Genomic DNA, 15088 nt, shown 5'->3' with positions numbered 1-15088 from the left:
TGCACATATGTATGCTGTGCAGTATAAATGTTATAGATGGTAAGAAATGCTGATATAATGTGACATGGCCAGACTGAAGCTCATTGCATGTGTACAGCTACACCCTTCATTGTAATATGATATATGGCTTTTTATATATAGCCATTGGGCTGATAATGCACATATGTATGCTGTGCAGTATAAATGTTATAGATGGTAAGAAATGCTGATATAATGTGACATGGCCAGACTGAAGCTCATTGCATGTGTACAGCTACACCCTTCATTGTAATATGATATATGGCTTTTTATATATAGCCATTGGGCTGATAATGCACATATGTATGCTGTGCAGTATAAATGTTATAGATGGTAAGAAATGCTGATATAATGTGACATGGCCAGACTGAAGCTCATTGCATGTGTACAGCTACACCCTTCATTGTAATATGATATATGGCTTTTTATATATAGCCATTGGGCTGATAATGCACATATGTATGCTGTGCAGTATAAATGTTATAGATGGTAAGAAATGCTGATATAATGTGACATGGCCAGACTGAAGCTCATTGCATGTGTACAGCTACACCCTTCATTGTAATATGATATATGGCTTTTTATATATAGCCATTGGGCTGATAATGCACATATGTATGCTGTGCAGTATAAATGTTATAGATGGTAAGAAATGCTGATATAATGTGACATGGCCAGACTGAAGCTCATTGCATGTGTACAGCTACACCCTTCATTGTAATATGATATATGGCTTTTTATATATAGCCATTGGGCTGATAATGCACATATGTATGCTGTGCAGTATAAATGTTATAGATGGTAAGAAATGCTGATATAATGTGACATGGCCAGACTGAAGCTCATTGCATGTGTACAGCTACACCCTTCATTGTAATATGATATATGGCTTTTTATATATAGCCATTGGGCTGATAATGCACATATGTATGCTGTGCAGTATAAATGTTATAGATGGTAAGAAATGCTGATATAATGTGACATGGCCAGACTGAAGCTCATTGCATGTGTACAGCTACACCCTTCATTGTAATATGATATATGGCTTTTTATATATAGCCATTGGGCTGATAATGCACATATGTATGCTGTGCAGTATAAATGTTATAGATGGTAAGAAATGCTGATATAATGTGACATGGCCAGACTGAAGCTCATTGCATGTGTACAGCTACACCCTTCATTGTAATATGATATATGGCTTTTTATATATAGCCATTGGGCTGATAATGCACATATGTATGCTGTGCAGTATAAATGTTATAGATGGTAAGAAATGCTGATATAATGTGACATGGCCAGACTGAAGCTCATTGCATGTGTACAGCTACACCCTTCATTGTAATATGATATATGGCTTTTTATATATAGCCATTGGGCTGATAATGCACATATGTATGCTGTGCAGTATAAATGTTATAGATGGTAAGAAATGCTGATATAATGTGACATGGCCAGACTGAAGCTCATTGCATGTGTACAGCTACACCCTTCATTGTAATATGATATATGGCTTTTTATATATAGCCATTGGGCTGATAATGCACATATGTATGCTGTGCAGTATAAATGTTATAGATGGTAAGAAATGCTGATATAATGTGACATGGCCAGACTGAAGCTCATTGCATGTGTACAGCTACACCCTTCATTGTAATATGATATATGGCTTTTTATATATAGCCATTGGGCTGATAATGCACATATGTATGCTGTGCAGTATAAATGTTATAGATGGTAAGAAATGCTGATATAATGTGACATGGCCAGACTGAAGCTCATTGCATGTGTACAGCTACACCCTTCATTGTAATATGATATATGGCTTTTTATATATAGCCATTGGGCTGATAATGCACATATGTATGCTGTGCAGTATAAATGTTATAGATGGTAAGAAATGCTGATATAATGTGACATGGCCAGACTGAAGCTCATTGCATGTGTACAGCTACACCCTTCATTGTAATATGATATATGGCTTTTTATATATAGCCATTGGGCTGATAATGCACATATGTATGCTGTGCAGTATAAATGTTATAGATGGTAAGAAATGCTGATATAATGTGACATGGCCAGACTGAAGCTCATTGCATGTGTACAGCTACACCCTTCATTGTAATATGATATATGGCTTTTTATATATAGCCATTGGGCTGATAATGCACATATGTATGCTGTGCAGTATAAATGTTATAGATGGTAAGAAATGCTGATATAATGTGACATGGCCAGACTGAAGCTCATTGCATGTGTACAGCTACACCCTTCATTGTAATATGATATATGGCTTTTTATATATAGCCATTGGGCTGATAATGCACATATGTATGCTGTGCAGTATAAATGTTATAGATGGTAAGAAATGCTGATATAATGTGACATGGCCAGACTGAAGCTCATTGCATGTGTACAGCTACACCCTTCATTGTAATATGATATATGGCTTTTTATATATAGCCATTGGGCTGATAATGCACATATGTATGCTGTGCAGTATAAATGTTATAGATGGTAAGAAATGCTGATATAATGTGACATGGCCAGACTGAAGCTCATTGCATGTGTACAGCTACACCCTTCATTGTAATATGATATATGGCTTTTTATATATAGCCATTGGGCTGATAATGCACATATGTATGCTGTGCAGTATAAATGTTATAGATGGTAAGAAATGCTGATATAATGTGACATGGCCAGACTGAAGCTCATTGCATGTGTACAGCTACACCCTTCATTGTAATATGATATATGGCTTTTTATATATAGCCATTGGGCTGATAATGCACATATGTATGCTGTGCAGTATAAATGTTATAGATGGTAAGAAATGCTGATATAATGTGACATGGCCAGACTGAAGCTCATTGCATGTGTACAGCTACACCCTTCATTGTAATATGATATATGGCTTTTTATATATAGCCATTGGGCTGATAATGCACATATGTATGCTGTGCAGTATAAATGTTATAGATGGTAAGAAATGCTGATATAATGTGACATGGCCAGACTGAAGCTCATTGCATGTGTACAGCTACACCCTTCATTGTAATATGATATATGGCTTTTTATATATAGCCATTGGGCTGATAATGCACATATGTATGCTGTGCAGTATAAATGTTATAGATGGTAAGAAATGCTGATATAATGTGACATGGCCAGACTGAAGCTCATTGCACGTGTACAGCTACAACGACAGAAAAACTCTGGTCCTTATTTATGTTGAAACAGTAGCGGATGATAAAATTGGTTCACCAGGAGCCATGCGGAGGCGCGGTGGCTGAGCGGTACAGCGCTTGGCTTCCGAACCGGGGACCGGGGTTCGAATCCTTGTGAAGACTGGGATTTTTAATTTCGGGATCTTCGGCTCTAATGGGTACCTGACATTAGTTGGGGAAAGTAAAGGCGGTTGGTCGTAGTGCTGGGCACCGTTGTTAACCGTAGGCCACAGATACCTTTACATCATCTGCCCTATAGACCACAAGGTCTGAAAGGGGAACTTTTTTTTTTTACCAGGAGCCATGCAGTGTTTGATGATGAGTCTTGTAATGAAATAAGCTAGGTAGAACTTTATAATGATGTAAGAGTCTTTGGAGGTGGTGGTCAACGACAGCATCCAACGAGAAAAGAATCCCAGGTTGTTAACATGATATAGATCAAAGGTCTATAAAGTGGACATAATCGCTACATATGTGATAAGCAACATGTGATGTAGTGTTTTATTATGAAGTACTTCTATGTCATACTGCAGTATTTAGGCAGCTTTCAGACAGGGTAGGCCAATATGGCTGACGAGGTACTAGTATGTGGTGATGTTTTCTTCTAATTCTAATAAGAGAAAGGGTCAGTGTACTGCATGTGTTGTTTTGATCTGTTGATATAAAGAAAATATAAATTAAGCACTATTAAAATATTCAACCGATATATATTGCATTAGTGTTATTTATTCAATATATAATCTACAACTAAAAAGAATGATAGAAAAAAATTAATGGACAAAGCTTTTTTTTTATTACTAGCAATTCCCAATGTGTGTAGATCTATGTCTATATCCTTGTAACAGATTATCATTAGGTAGGGCATTACTTCTAATTGTAGTCAAGAGAACCTGACACTGGAAATAAAAGGAAAAAAGTTATAATGTATGTATGCCATTGAAGCCCAGTAAAATTTAGATCTAGTAAATAAGATTGGTCACACGGTTTTGATTTTTATTCGGGACATACCCTACATGCATACACCTTACTTTCTGCTTTACCAGCCAACTGCGGGCCTTAGTTTGTGTTTACTAGCCTAGTGGATTGGATTTAGATGTATGTTAAACTTAGCTAAAGATCCTTTCAAATTTTTCTCTTTCGACACGAAATTAAAAGTAGTTTTGCGAAAATGGGTTTACCCGTTAAGCAGATTCATTAATACCTATTAAAAACGAAAGGAGCGCGAGATGAATAGGATCTAAAGTACAATTAAAACGGGTTTACCCGATTTGTCAATTGGTAGTGATTATAATGTACGCCAGGACGTCTGAATTTGCAGATATATGGAACGAATTTAAGTAAAAATGCTTTTGAAACACAAATTTGAAGGTTAATCTTATTAAATAATGAAATATATAGGCTATATTTTGTATTTTTATGTGTCAAAATAAAGAAACTATCTGTGCAACGAGTAGTTTTAAAAATTAGATTTAGATCCTTTCGATTTATACATGGTAAACATGGATATATGATGATACATAGATCGATGAAATACTTTCATAATAGAGTTGATCACTTTTTTTTTAGGGTCTTAAAGTTGTTTTAGGACCACACTACATAGGCTACGTTACGGTCCCAGTTTGTACCAAAAGGAACATTTCTGCCAAGTTTTATCAAGATTGGTGAAACGGTTTTGATTTCTATGCAGGACATACATACATACATACTTATATATATATATTTTACATACGCCTTACTTTCTACTTTATAGTATAAGATAACTACATTCTATTTTTGGCATTAAACTAAGGGAGAGAATCGGAGAACAAAAGACGGGTGCGACGAAAAACTATCTCAGTCTTTGCGGTAAAATGCCGTAAGACACCAGGATTTCGAGCTTATGAACAAGGCAACGTTAAAATGTGTATTTACTACAGTGAAAAGAAAACGACCTACTACCATGCTGACGCTCATTGCAAAAGTAAGTTTTACTTTAAGAAAAATAGTAAAACATTGTAAAAGCATTTGGAAAACAAAGTTCCATTGTGTATTTTACCTTAAAGTTTTTGTATAGATTAACGTTAAGGTCCTAAAACATCTCAATACCTAGAGAAAAAAAGTCACGGCGCTAGAAAATTGAATTAGGCCAACAGCTGTATTTTGCACTATTGATTGTTGAACAACTATAAAATGAGTGTCTATTACATTTTAAAATTCAGTTTTTACAATTTATGTATCGTGCAATTGGTCTGTGTAGTCAAGTGAAACTCTGCACTCATCCTTAATCTTCGGAATCGAAGACATTGCCATCAATCTATAGTTTAAGTTTACAACAGTGCAACCATAAGTAAATTACACTGTTTTGTTTTTTTTCTCCCGGATTTCAAACTTGAAAACTTATCATAAAGTTGATAAAAGTTGTTAAAAGTTCATGTCTTTGACGATTTCATTTTTAATAAAAATTCCCCTGTGTAAAAAGTGACGTTTGTTCCTTTGTTCCTTTGTGTCAAAAAGTTCTTAATTTTAATTTTAAAAAATTTCTTCTTCACATGACGCCATAGATGAGCAGATAGCAAGAAACGCCTGAAGGCTTTGTTAAATGATTTAGGGATATTTTTAACGTCTTAGTTGCATATGAATTATGGGCTGTCAACTTTTATTTTCTTTACGAATAACTTTTGTTGCCGTAATATCTCTTCTCAGTCATGGTATGAATGTCGCCTTTTGATAAAAATCATCATAGACGGCACTATTTTGAAACTGTCATCTACAATACTTTGTTGGTTGTTGAACTAAAGAATTGTATTTGTATTACTCCAAATTCATCTGCTGCAATCCTGCTACATCAATAGTTGCTTCCAGTAGGAGTTGAAGCTCAGAGTTTAAAAGGACCATTGCACATAAAAATGAAACTCTTTTTCTCTTCTTAAATAGTGAGTCCAGCATCTTGTAATTGCTCGCCTGTCATTTTCTTCTTGTTTTTAATACTTTTTATTTCTGAATCACAGTGCTTTTTTTTTTAGAATGTTATACACATCTATTAAATAGCTCTTCTGTTGGTTCTTAATAAATTCCCTTTACTGCTCCGTGGTTCCAGACATTGGAGCTGCATTTTCATATCTTTGAGCTCCACATATAAATTCAAGCTCAACCTATTCTAGACATTTTAAGATATTAAATTGATCTCATCAGCTTTTCTTGTCCCCCTTAAAATCGTATAACTTTTAAATCTGAACAGTGTTCTATGTCAAGTGTTCTATGTCAAGTGTTCTATGTCAAGTGTTCTATGTCAAGTGTTCTATGTCAAGTGTTCTATGTCAAGTGTTCTATGTCAAGTGTTCTATGTCAAGTGTTCTATGTCAGGTGTTCTATGTCAAGTGTTCTATGTCAAGCATGGGCGTAGCCAGGGGGGGGTTCTTGGGGTTCAAACCCCCCCCGAAATGAAATCCCCCCCCCAGGGGGGGGGACGGAATTAAGTGACTGATTTTTGCTTTCATTTTGTTTATTTTAGGTGAGATTTTAATACTAAATCATCACTTACCACAGCACAGCCGAGGCAGTTTTGAGTTAAAAACCCTCTACCAGGGGGTTTTGAGTTTAAATCCCCCTACCAGGGGGTTTTGAGATTTTAAAAACCACTATCAGGGGGTTTTGAGATACAAATCCCTCTACCAGGGGGCTTTGAGTTTAAAACCCCCTACAGGGGGTTTTGAATTTTAAACCCCCTACCAGAGGTTTTTGCAGTTAAATCCCCCTCTTCTATAAAACAAAACACAAAAATGCAAACAACAATCCCGAAATTCCAACAGCACAGTTGAGGAAGATTTTGATTTAAAAAACCCATCCAAAATTTACGATAACCCCATCTTCAATATACAAAAAGCAAATTACACACTAAAAATTCTATGAGCGTAGCCAAAGGGGGTTTGAGTTTAACCCCCCTCCCCCTTCCAGTTGGGGTTTGAAGCTAAAAAGTACCTCTTCAATATACAAAAAGCAAATTACACACTAAAAATTCTATGAGCGTAGCCAAAGGGGGTTTGAGTTTAACCCCCCTCCCCCTTCCAGTTGGGGTTTGAAGCTAAAAAGTACCTCTTCAATATACAAAAAGCAAATTACACACTAAAAATTCTATGAGCGTAGCCAAAGGGGGTTTGAGTTTAACCCCCCTCCCCCTTCCAGTTGGGGTTTGAAGCTAAAAAGTACCTCTTCAATATAAAAAAAAAGCAAATTACACACTATAAAATCTATGAGCGTAGCCAAAGGGGTTTTGAGTTTAACCCCACTCCCCCTTCCAGTTGGGGTTTGAAGCTAAAAAGTACCTCTTCAATATAAAAAAAGCAAATTACACACTAAAAATTCTATGAGCGTAGCCAAAGGGGGTTTGAGTTTAACCCCCCTCCCCCTTCCAGTTGGGGTTTGAAGCTAAAAAGTACCTCTTCAATATAAAAAAAAAGCAAATTACACACTATAAAATCTATGAGCGTAGCCAAAGGGGTTTTGAGTTTAACCCCACTCCCCCTTCCAGTTGGGGTTTGAAGCTAAAAAGTACCTCTTCAATATAAAAAAAAAGCAAATTACACACTATAAAATCTATGAGCGTAGCCAAAGGGGTTTTGAGTTTAACCCCACTCCCCCTTCCAGTTGGGGTTTGAAGCTAAAAAGTACCTCTTCGATATAAAAAAAAAAAAAAGCAAATTACACACTATAAAATCTATGAGCGTAGCCAAAGGGGTTTTGAGTTTAAATCTCCCTCCTCCAGATGGCTTTTTCTTTAAAGTTTAAAACCCCTCCAGATGGTTTTGAGTTTAATTAAAATTCCCCTACAGAGCGTTTAGAGTTGAAAACCTCTCTCTTCAATATTATTTTAAAGCAAACTACAGTCACCAAATTCTATGATCGTAGCTAAATGGGGTTTTGAATTAAATCAAAACAAAAAAAAACCCAGAGATTTTTTAGTTTAAAACCCCTCAACAGATGATTTGACGAAAAAACTTTCCTTTTCGATATAAAATCTAAAGCGAAATACAGGCATTTAATTCCAAGAGCGTAGTCAAGAAAGGTTACACATTTCTACCAGTGGCTTGGGCTCCATTAATTAAGTGTGAATAGTCTTCTGCCGAAATTGAACATCATTAAATGTGTCTCAACAAAGATGGCTACGACAGATTTTAGGAGTCAGTCATAGAGATCGGGTCTAAATCAAAGAAATCATATGCCGAACTGGGAGTCGAATCCTTAGTAAGGTTGTGACAGAGCGTCGCATGAGGTTTTGCGGGACATGTTTTCCGACAAAATGAATTACGCAAAATAAGAGTTGCGGAAACAGCTTGCCGGAAAATGCGCCCAACGGCGCGGGAGGGTCTAAGTCAGTAAGAATAGCACATTAGGTTTTTGAAATAAAACTTTTGAATAGCAAGATAATGCGCTGTAGATACCTCAGAATATGCATTTTGTTGGCTTTCAATACCAGAAACAGTGCTCGGCGGCGGGGCTTCGCCCCGCGCTGGGGGAGCGCTGCGAACTCCCCCGACCCCCTTGCTAGCAAGGGCGGGGAGTCTAAAATAAACAAAAGGTCAGAATGTAATAAAAATTAATTATGTACACACACACACACACACACATATATATATAAATATAGATTTTTTCCGCGGGGGGGGGGGGGGGGTTGGTAGCCCCCCCCCCCCCAAAACCCTCCCCGAAAAAAAATCCTGGCTACGCCCATGATGTCAAGTGTTCTATGTCAGGTGTTCTATGTCAAGTGTTCTATGTCAAGTGTTCTATGTCAGGTGTGTCGTCAAACAAAATACAAAGGTGCTTACAATCATTCTGACTCTGATATCTTCTCGTCGTTTGCTAAAACGTTTATAAACTTTTTAACATTTCAGATGAACTTTCAGCTATGGTTTTTATGTATACAACATTTCCGTCATCTCATGGGAATTTTTCAATCAATAAAGTCTTGTTGTTAATATGGTCACAATATTTTAAATATTCTACTTTTATAGAAACAGTCCGTGCAATATATCCTTCCATTGTTGTTTTTTTTTTCTTTACATCAATCATGGCAACGACTTCCTTGTCAATTGTATTTGTAGCCGGATGCTAGAACTTGTTTTTCAATTATCCAATCCAGATGAATTCTTCATACGTCTTTTAATATTCCAATATCGGACTAAATTTCAACCACACTAAGTTACAAAGTTTTTATTTCATTTCAATACAATTAGTTGAAAAAAGTCGGCAATAAAAGAATACAGTTTTGTTTGCTTTTTAATAACTAAATCGTTCCCATTTGGAAGCACCAGAACCATTCTCGGCACAAGCGAAGAAGAAAAATACCCTAAAATATGCAAGAATATTATTCGACAGACACATTCAGGATGGCTGCTTGGTCGTGCGGCTTGCGCTCTGGACTGTCGTTTGAATTCATTGATGGTCCGGGGTTCAAATCCTGCCCGCTTCCATCCCCCGTCTTCCTGGGGGAGGTTTGGACTAGGACGTAAACTAACTTCAACTCTGAAGGAACATCCGAAACATGTTAAACATTTTTTTACAACATTGTAACATTTCCTTCATATTGGCTAGAACTTCTTTTACAAAAAAAATAATTATTAAATAACATCAGCTTTTTTTCAGTAATCTCAATGGCCACTTTTTTACTCTCCAATGCTACGAAATTTACATTAATTACATGTAAGATTTCAATAATATTTTATGCCGGAAGAATGTCGTCATGTGTTAATTAAACAGTGACTCTTGGTTGGCATCCTGATTTTAACGTGATAGCCACTAATTTAATAGATTTGATTAACACATTTTTTATCAAAGCAGTGTTCATTTATATACATGCAGTTGGTATGTATATGGTTTTACTTTTCCCTTGATATATTAAGTATGATATAGCATTTAAAACCTTTTGTTAGAATTTCATTAAAAAATAAAATTATATGTTTAGTCAAAATGAAAAAAAAAAGTATTAAGATCTATTTCTTTGTTATAAATAACATGTTCCTGTATTTAACCACTGTCGTTTATTTTTTAAATTGTCAGTTTTTTAACGAAGTGCATTTTTTACTTGAGTGTCACGGACATCACTGGCGGATCCAAAACTTTGGAGTGGGGGGGCGATTTTTTTCCAAACCCTAACCCTAACGCCCAGTAAACCCTAACCCTATGCATAAACGTGCGTACAGCACACACACACACATATATATTTTATATATATATATATATATATATATATATATATATATATATATATGAGAATTAAAAAGCAGGATTTCTCAACCTCCGGCGAAAAACAAAACAACTGGGGCAGCGCTATAAGGTTTCCTAGTGGGGCTCGGGGCTAAGCCCCGACGCCAAAAGCGTTTTTTTGCATTCTTTAATGCAGAAACGCATTCTCCTGACATCTATTACTCATTAGTCATCGATAGAGTTCGGGGCGAAGCCCCGACGCCAAAAGCGTTTTCTTGCATTCTTCACTGCAGAAACGTATTCTCCAGACATCTACAGCTCATTAGTCATCAATAGAGTTCGGGGCGAGGCCCCGACGCCAAAAGCGTTTTTTCGCATTCTTCAATGCAGAAACGCATTCTCCTGACATCTACTGCTCATTATTCATCAATGGAGTTCTGGGCAAAGCCCCGACGCCAAAAGCGTTTTTTTTGCATTCTTTACTGCAGAAACGTATTCTCCTGACATCTACAGCTCATTATTCATAAGTGAGGTTCCGACGCCAAAAAAGATTTCTTGCATTCTTCACAGAAGAAAAGCACTCTCCTGACCAAAGGCTCATTATTCATACTATTAAAAAAGGACTTTTCAAATAATGTTGTACTTGAAAAGTATTCTAATATGAATTTATAGGCCCTTAATACATTGCAAATAAAACCGATTTTTTCCTTGAAAAAATAAGATAACCCACATATTTAGATTTTGGCTTTGAGGATCAACGCCGAAAAAATAATATTCAATAAAATTGAAGTATAAATTGTGAGTTATAGTCCCAAATTTATTTAACTAGCAAAATATCAAATTGTGTAAAGGTTGGGAAAGGGACTATGATATAATTATTTAGGTTTAGAACTCATCTCAATCGTGACTCTTATACTGAAAAATTTCGATTGAATTCTAACTTTCTTAAAATAATTATTATAAATTAATGTGAAATTACATAACCTCTGTCTGGAAATGAGAGGGGCGGTAGAGTTAAAACGATTAATCCTCGCTCCTTTAATAATTTCTGTAAAGATTGCATTTGGCATTAAAGAATAGGGGTGGGGCGACTCAACTAATTTTGTTCACAAACTATGATTCTCCATAAAAATAGGACCGCCCCCCCCCACTCAGAGGACTAGTGTGGGGAGGACAGTACATGCAATCGCTCTCCCCCCAACTCACCGAATCGGCAAGATACCAGAAAGGGATTGACATAATTTAAAATTTATATATTAATTGAATTAATGTTGTTCACAAACTATGATTTCTCCATAAAAGTAGGACCGCGTCCCCCCACTCAAAGGGTTTAGGTGGAAAGGGCAGTAGAGGTATTCGCCCCCCCCCCCTCCCCATCGGCAAACAGGGAACGACATAATATAAAGATCGGTTAAAATATCAATAACAAGTTTTAATCATATAAATATTTAATTGATTCTGTTAGCAAGCTGTGATTTCTAGAAATAAATTGGACCGCCCCCCCCCACTCGAAAGTGTAAGGGGGGGGGGGCGCGATTGATACTATCGCTCCCTTCCGACCCCACCAAATACTAGAGGGGGGGTGAAATAATCTAAAAATAGGTTGAAATATAAATAATTAGTATATATTATTAACATAAGTAATAAATTCGTATACAGATTGTGTAAATTCTATACTAAAATTCGTCGGTCGGCCGAGTGGGGGGGGGGGGCGATCGCCCCTACCGCCCCCCCCCCCCCCCTGGATCCGCCAGTGAGTCTGTCACCCCTTGTGACGCCACTGGTGTAGATATAATGCATATGATGTTGATTACATGGAATGTTATTGATTACAGCTTCGAGTTTCTTAAGTACAGCTCACCAGAGAATAAAAGATTACAAGATAACGCGGCCTGGACAACATAAAACATTATTACAGAAATAAAGGCACAGTCGACGACGTCAAGATTCACTACAAGCAGTCTTTTTGTCCGTTATTCGTCTAACCCAGTGATGCCCAAAATACGGCCCGCGTGCCAGACCAGGCCCGCGACGTGGTTCTATCCGGCCCGCCGAAACCTCGGCACAAAGTGTAGAAAATCCCTTCCCCCTTTCCAAAAAAAAAAAAAAAAAAAAGGTTGAAAAAAGTATCTTATCTACGTTAGGATCATTACTTTCTCTCTGATGGATCGGTACCATGACCTTTAACAATGGTATGTTTATGATATGGAAAGAAAATACAAGTGAACTCTGAATGTAGAATCTACCAGGAAAAGTTGAACGGATCTTATACTTTGTGGAACATGATAATAAGCCAACATATTTGATTTGTTAAGAAAGTAGCTAAAACACAACAACATATAAGCAGCTTTATAAAACAGATATGAAGGCATTCTTGGTTTGAGCCGCGAATAGAAAAAAAGTTAAGTTACGCTTAGAGATGGAAGGATTTATGGGAAAATTTAACAAAAAGAGACCCCAAAAAAAGTCGTCTGCTGTTGCTTACATTTAAAGTATTAAGCTTTTTTCCGACGCGTTAAAAAAAATGATAACTCTTAGATATCCCATTAATTAATGTAAGTGCTACATCCTCAAGTTTCTAATCAAATTGCGTTTTCTTCCTTTTTTTTTAAGGCTTTGGTGGTAGATTGGCTTTACTAGATACGGACACTAAATTTCATATGGTATCATCAATTAAAAATGCATGGGTCAGATACAAGGGTATGTAGGTTGAGCTTTTTACTGTATTTTGGAGAAAAAAAAAAGAGCTTATCTCGTTAAGAAAGTAAATATTACCTAAGTAGTTTTGTGTTTGGTTGTTGCTGTTGTTTTTATATATATTTTCTATCCCCCCCCCCGGCAAAAAATAAATATATAGATAGATATTTATATATATATTTATATATTTGTATGTATGTGTGTGTACATAATTAATCTTTATTACATTCTGACCCTTCATTTATACGGAAGAGACGCTTATTGTACACTACAATAGGCTCCTCCTGGAGTTTTGTGGAAAAATTGTAGACTCCCCGCCCTTGCAAGCAAGGGCTGGAGCTCCCCAAGCGCGGAACGGAGCCCCGACACCAAGCGCTATTTCCGGTATTGAAAGCCTACAAAATGCTTATTCTGAAACATCTACAGTGCATTATCCTGCTATTAAAAATTGTATTTCAAAAACCTAATCTTCTATTCTTACTGACTTAGATCCTCCCGCGCCGTTCGGCGCATTGGGCGGCAAGCTGTTTCCACAACAATCTGCCAGTGGCAATGTCTGAAGCCTCTTGCCACCTGCTCTGTGGACCTCCATGAAAGTGTGGCGCCAAGTTGTACTAGGATGTCATCGTACCTCTTATTATGCGTACCGGTAATTCATTTTGTCGGAGAACATGACCCGCAGACCTCATGCGACGCACTGTCACAACCTTACTAAGGGGTCGACTCCCAGTTCGGCATAAGATTTCCTTGATTTAGACCCGAATCTATAACTGACTCCTAAAATCCGTTTAGCCATCTTTGTTGAGCTACATTTAGTGTTTTTCAATTTCGGCACTTTATTAATGGAGCCTAGCCATTGGTCGAAATGTGTAACCTCTATTGGCTACGCTGTTGGACAAAGCAGGACGTTTTGGCGCCGCCTTTTTGGAACCGCCGTTTTGTCGCGAAGGTCGTTTTTGGCGCCGCCCTTTTTGGCGCAAGGGACGTTTTGACACGAAATACATTATGCACGTTCATTGTATTATATCTTTAAACAGAACTGCATGAGTGTTTGTGTAAAGACATATTTTTCACGTACAGAAGAAGAAATATTTTTGTCCGCTATTTTTGGTATTTAAGTTTGTTATGTAATTATGTGTTAAATCTCTAATATTACACAACACCAGGCTGCCATCCATACTTCATACTTACAGTGGTCTGCACTAAACTTATCAAAAACATAGAGATATCCTGCATGCGAAATGTTGTCTTTTCCTCGCTTCGACTGGATTTTTTCCATTGTATATATAGACTGCCACCAGGTTTTCAGTTTAAAATATAATAGAATGAAATGGCGAAAGTTTTATCTAGTCAGTCAGTGTGCTGGAAAAAAAATGACTAGTGAATGGTCCAAACTACGCGAGCTTATAAAGATGTAGGGGCGAAGAGATTGAAAGACAGGGATAGACTTTGGGCCGCTCTCGGAATTTAAGAAAAAGGATTATAAATTCGCACCTAGTGATGTCAAGAGGAGTGCTAGAACCAGATTATAGTCTTACGCGTAAGAGAGGGAAGGGGTGGCGCAGAGTGTATACAAGGAGTGAAATGTGAGCAGAAGAGAGGGGACGGGATAGGTGATACAGGTAATGACCAGTCCCAAGCAGATGATCGCCAGACGCATGACTCCAACGACCAGTGCTAGGTCCTTGTATTGTCTTCATTTGTTCATTCGTCAATGCGAGATGTGTCACCCAAATCACCCCTACCCGATTTCTCAACATATATCTTTTCAAAGTATCTTAGTGTTCAGCGTAATAAAGCTTTAGATGTTAACATGGTTTTTGTTATATGAAAGTATTACACTGTAAAATAAAAAGATTGTCTTTTGGAAAGAAATCGAAAAATGTCATCCAGTGCGATTAGCAGAACTCATAAATAAATAAAGGGGGAGGGGATAGCATGTCATTACCATTCAGAAATCTGAC

At 37.1% G+C, this 15088-nt stretch overlaps 1 protein-coding gene across 2 annotated transcripts in view; it reads left to right on the top strand.

Moving 5' to 3' along the window:
* The window catches only part of LOC129926944 (uncharacterized), a 35714-nt gene that overhangs the window by 19324 nt on the left and 1302 nt on the right, over positions 1-15088 (top strand). For both annotated transcript variants that reach the window (XM_056033686.1, XM_056033685.1), the window contains exons 3-4: positions 5038-5208; positions 13041-13127. In XM_056033686.1, the coding sequence (XP_055889661.1) occupies positions 5038-5208; positions 13041-13127 (258 nt within the window). The remainder of the gene's footprint in view (positions 1-5037; positions 5209-13040; positions 13128-15088) is intronic.

The sequence above is a fragment of the Biomphalaria glabrata genome, chromosome 6 (genome assembly GCF_947242115.1).
Source record: "Biomphalaria glabrata chromosome 6, xgBioGlab47.1, whole genome shotgun sequence".
Taxonomy (NCBI): Eukaryota; Metazoa; Mollusca; class Gastropoda; family Planorbidae; genus Biomphalaria; species Biomphalaria glabrata.
The sequence above is the reverse complement of the archived record's forward strand: the minus strand, read 5'-3'. Positions and strand labels throughout refer to the sequence as shown.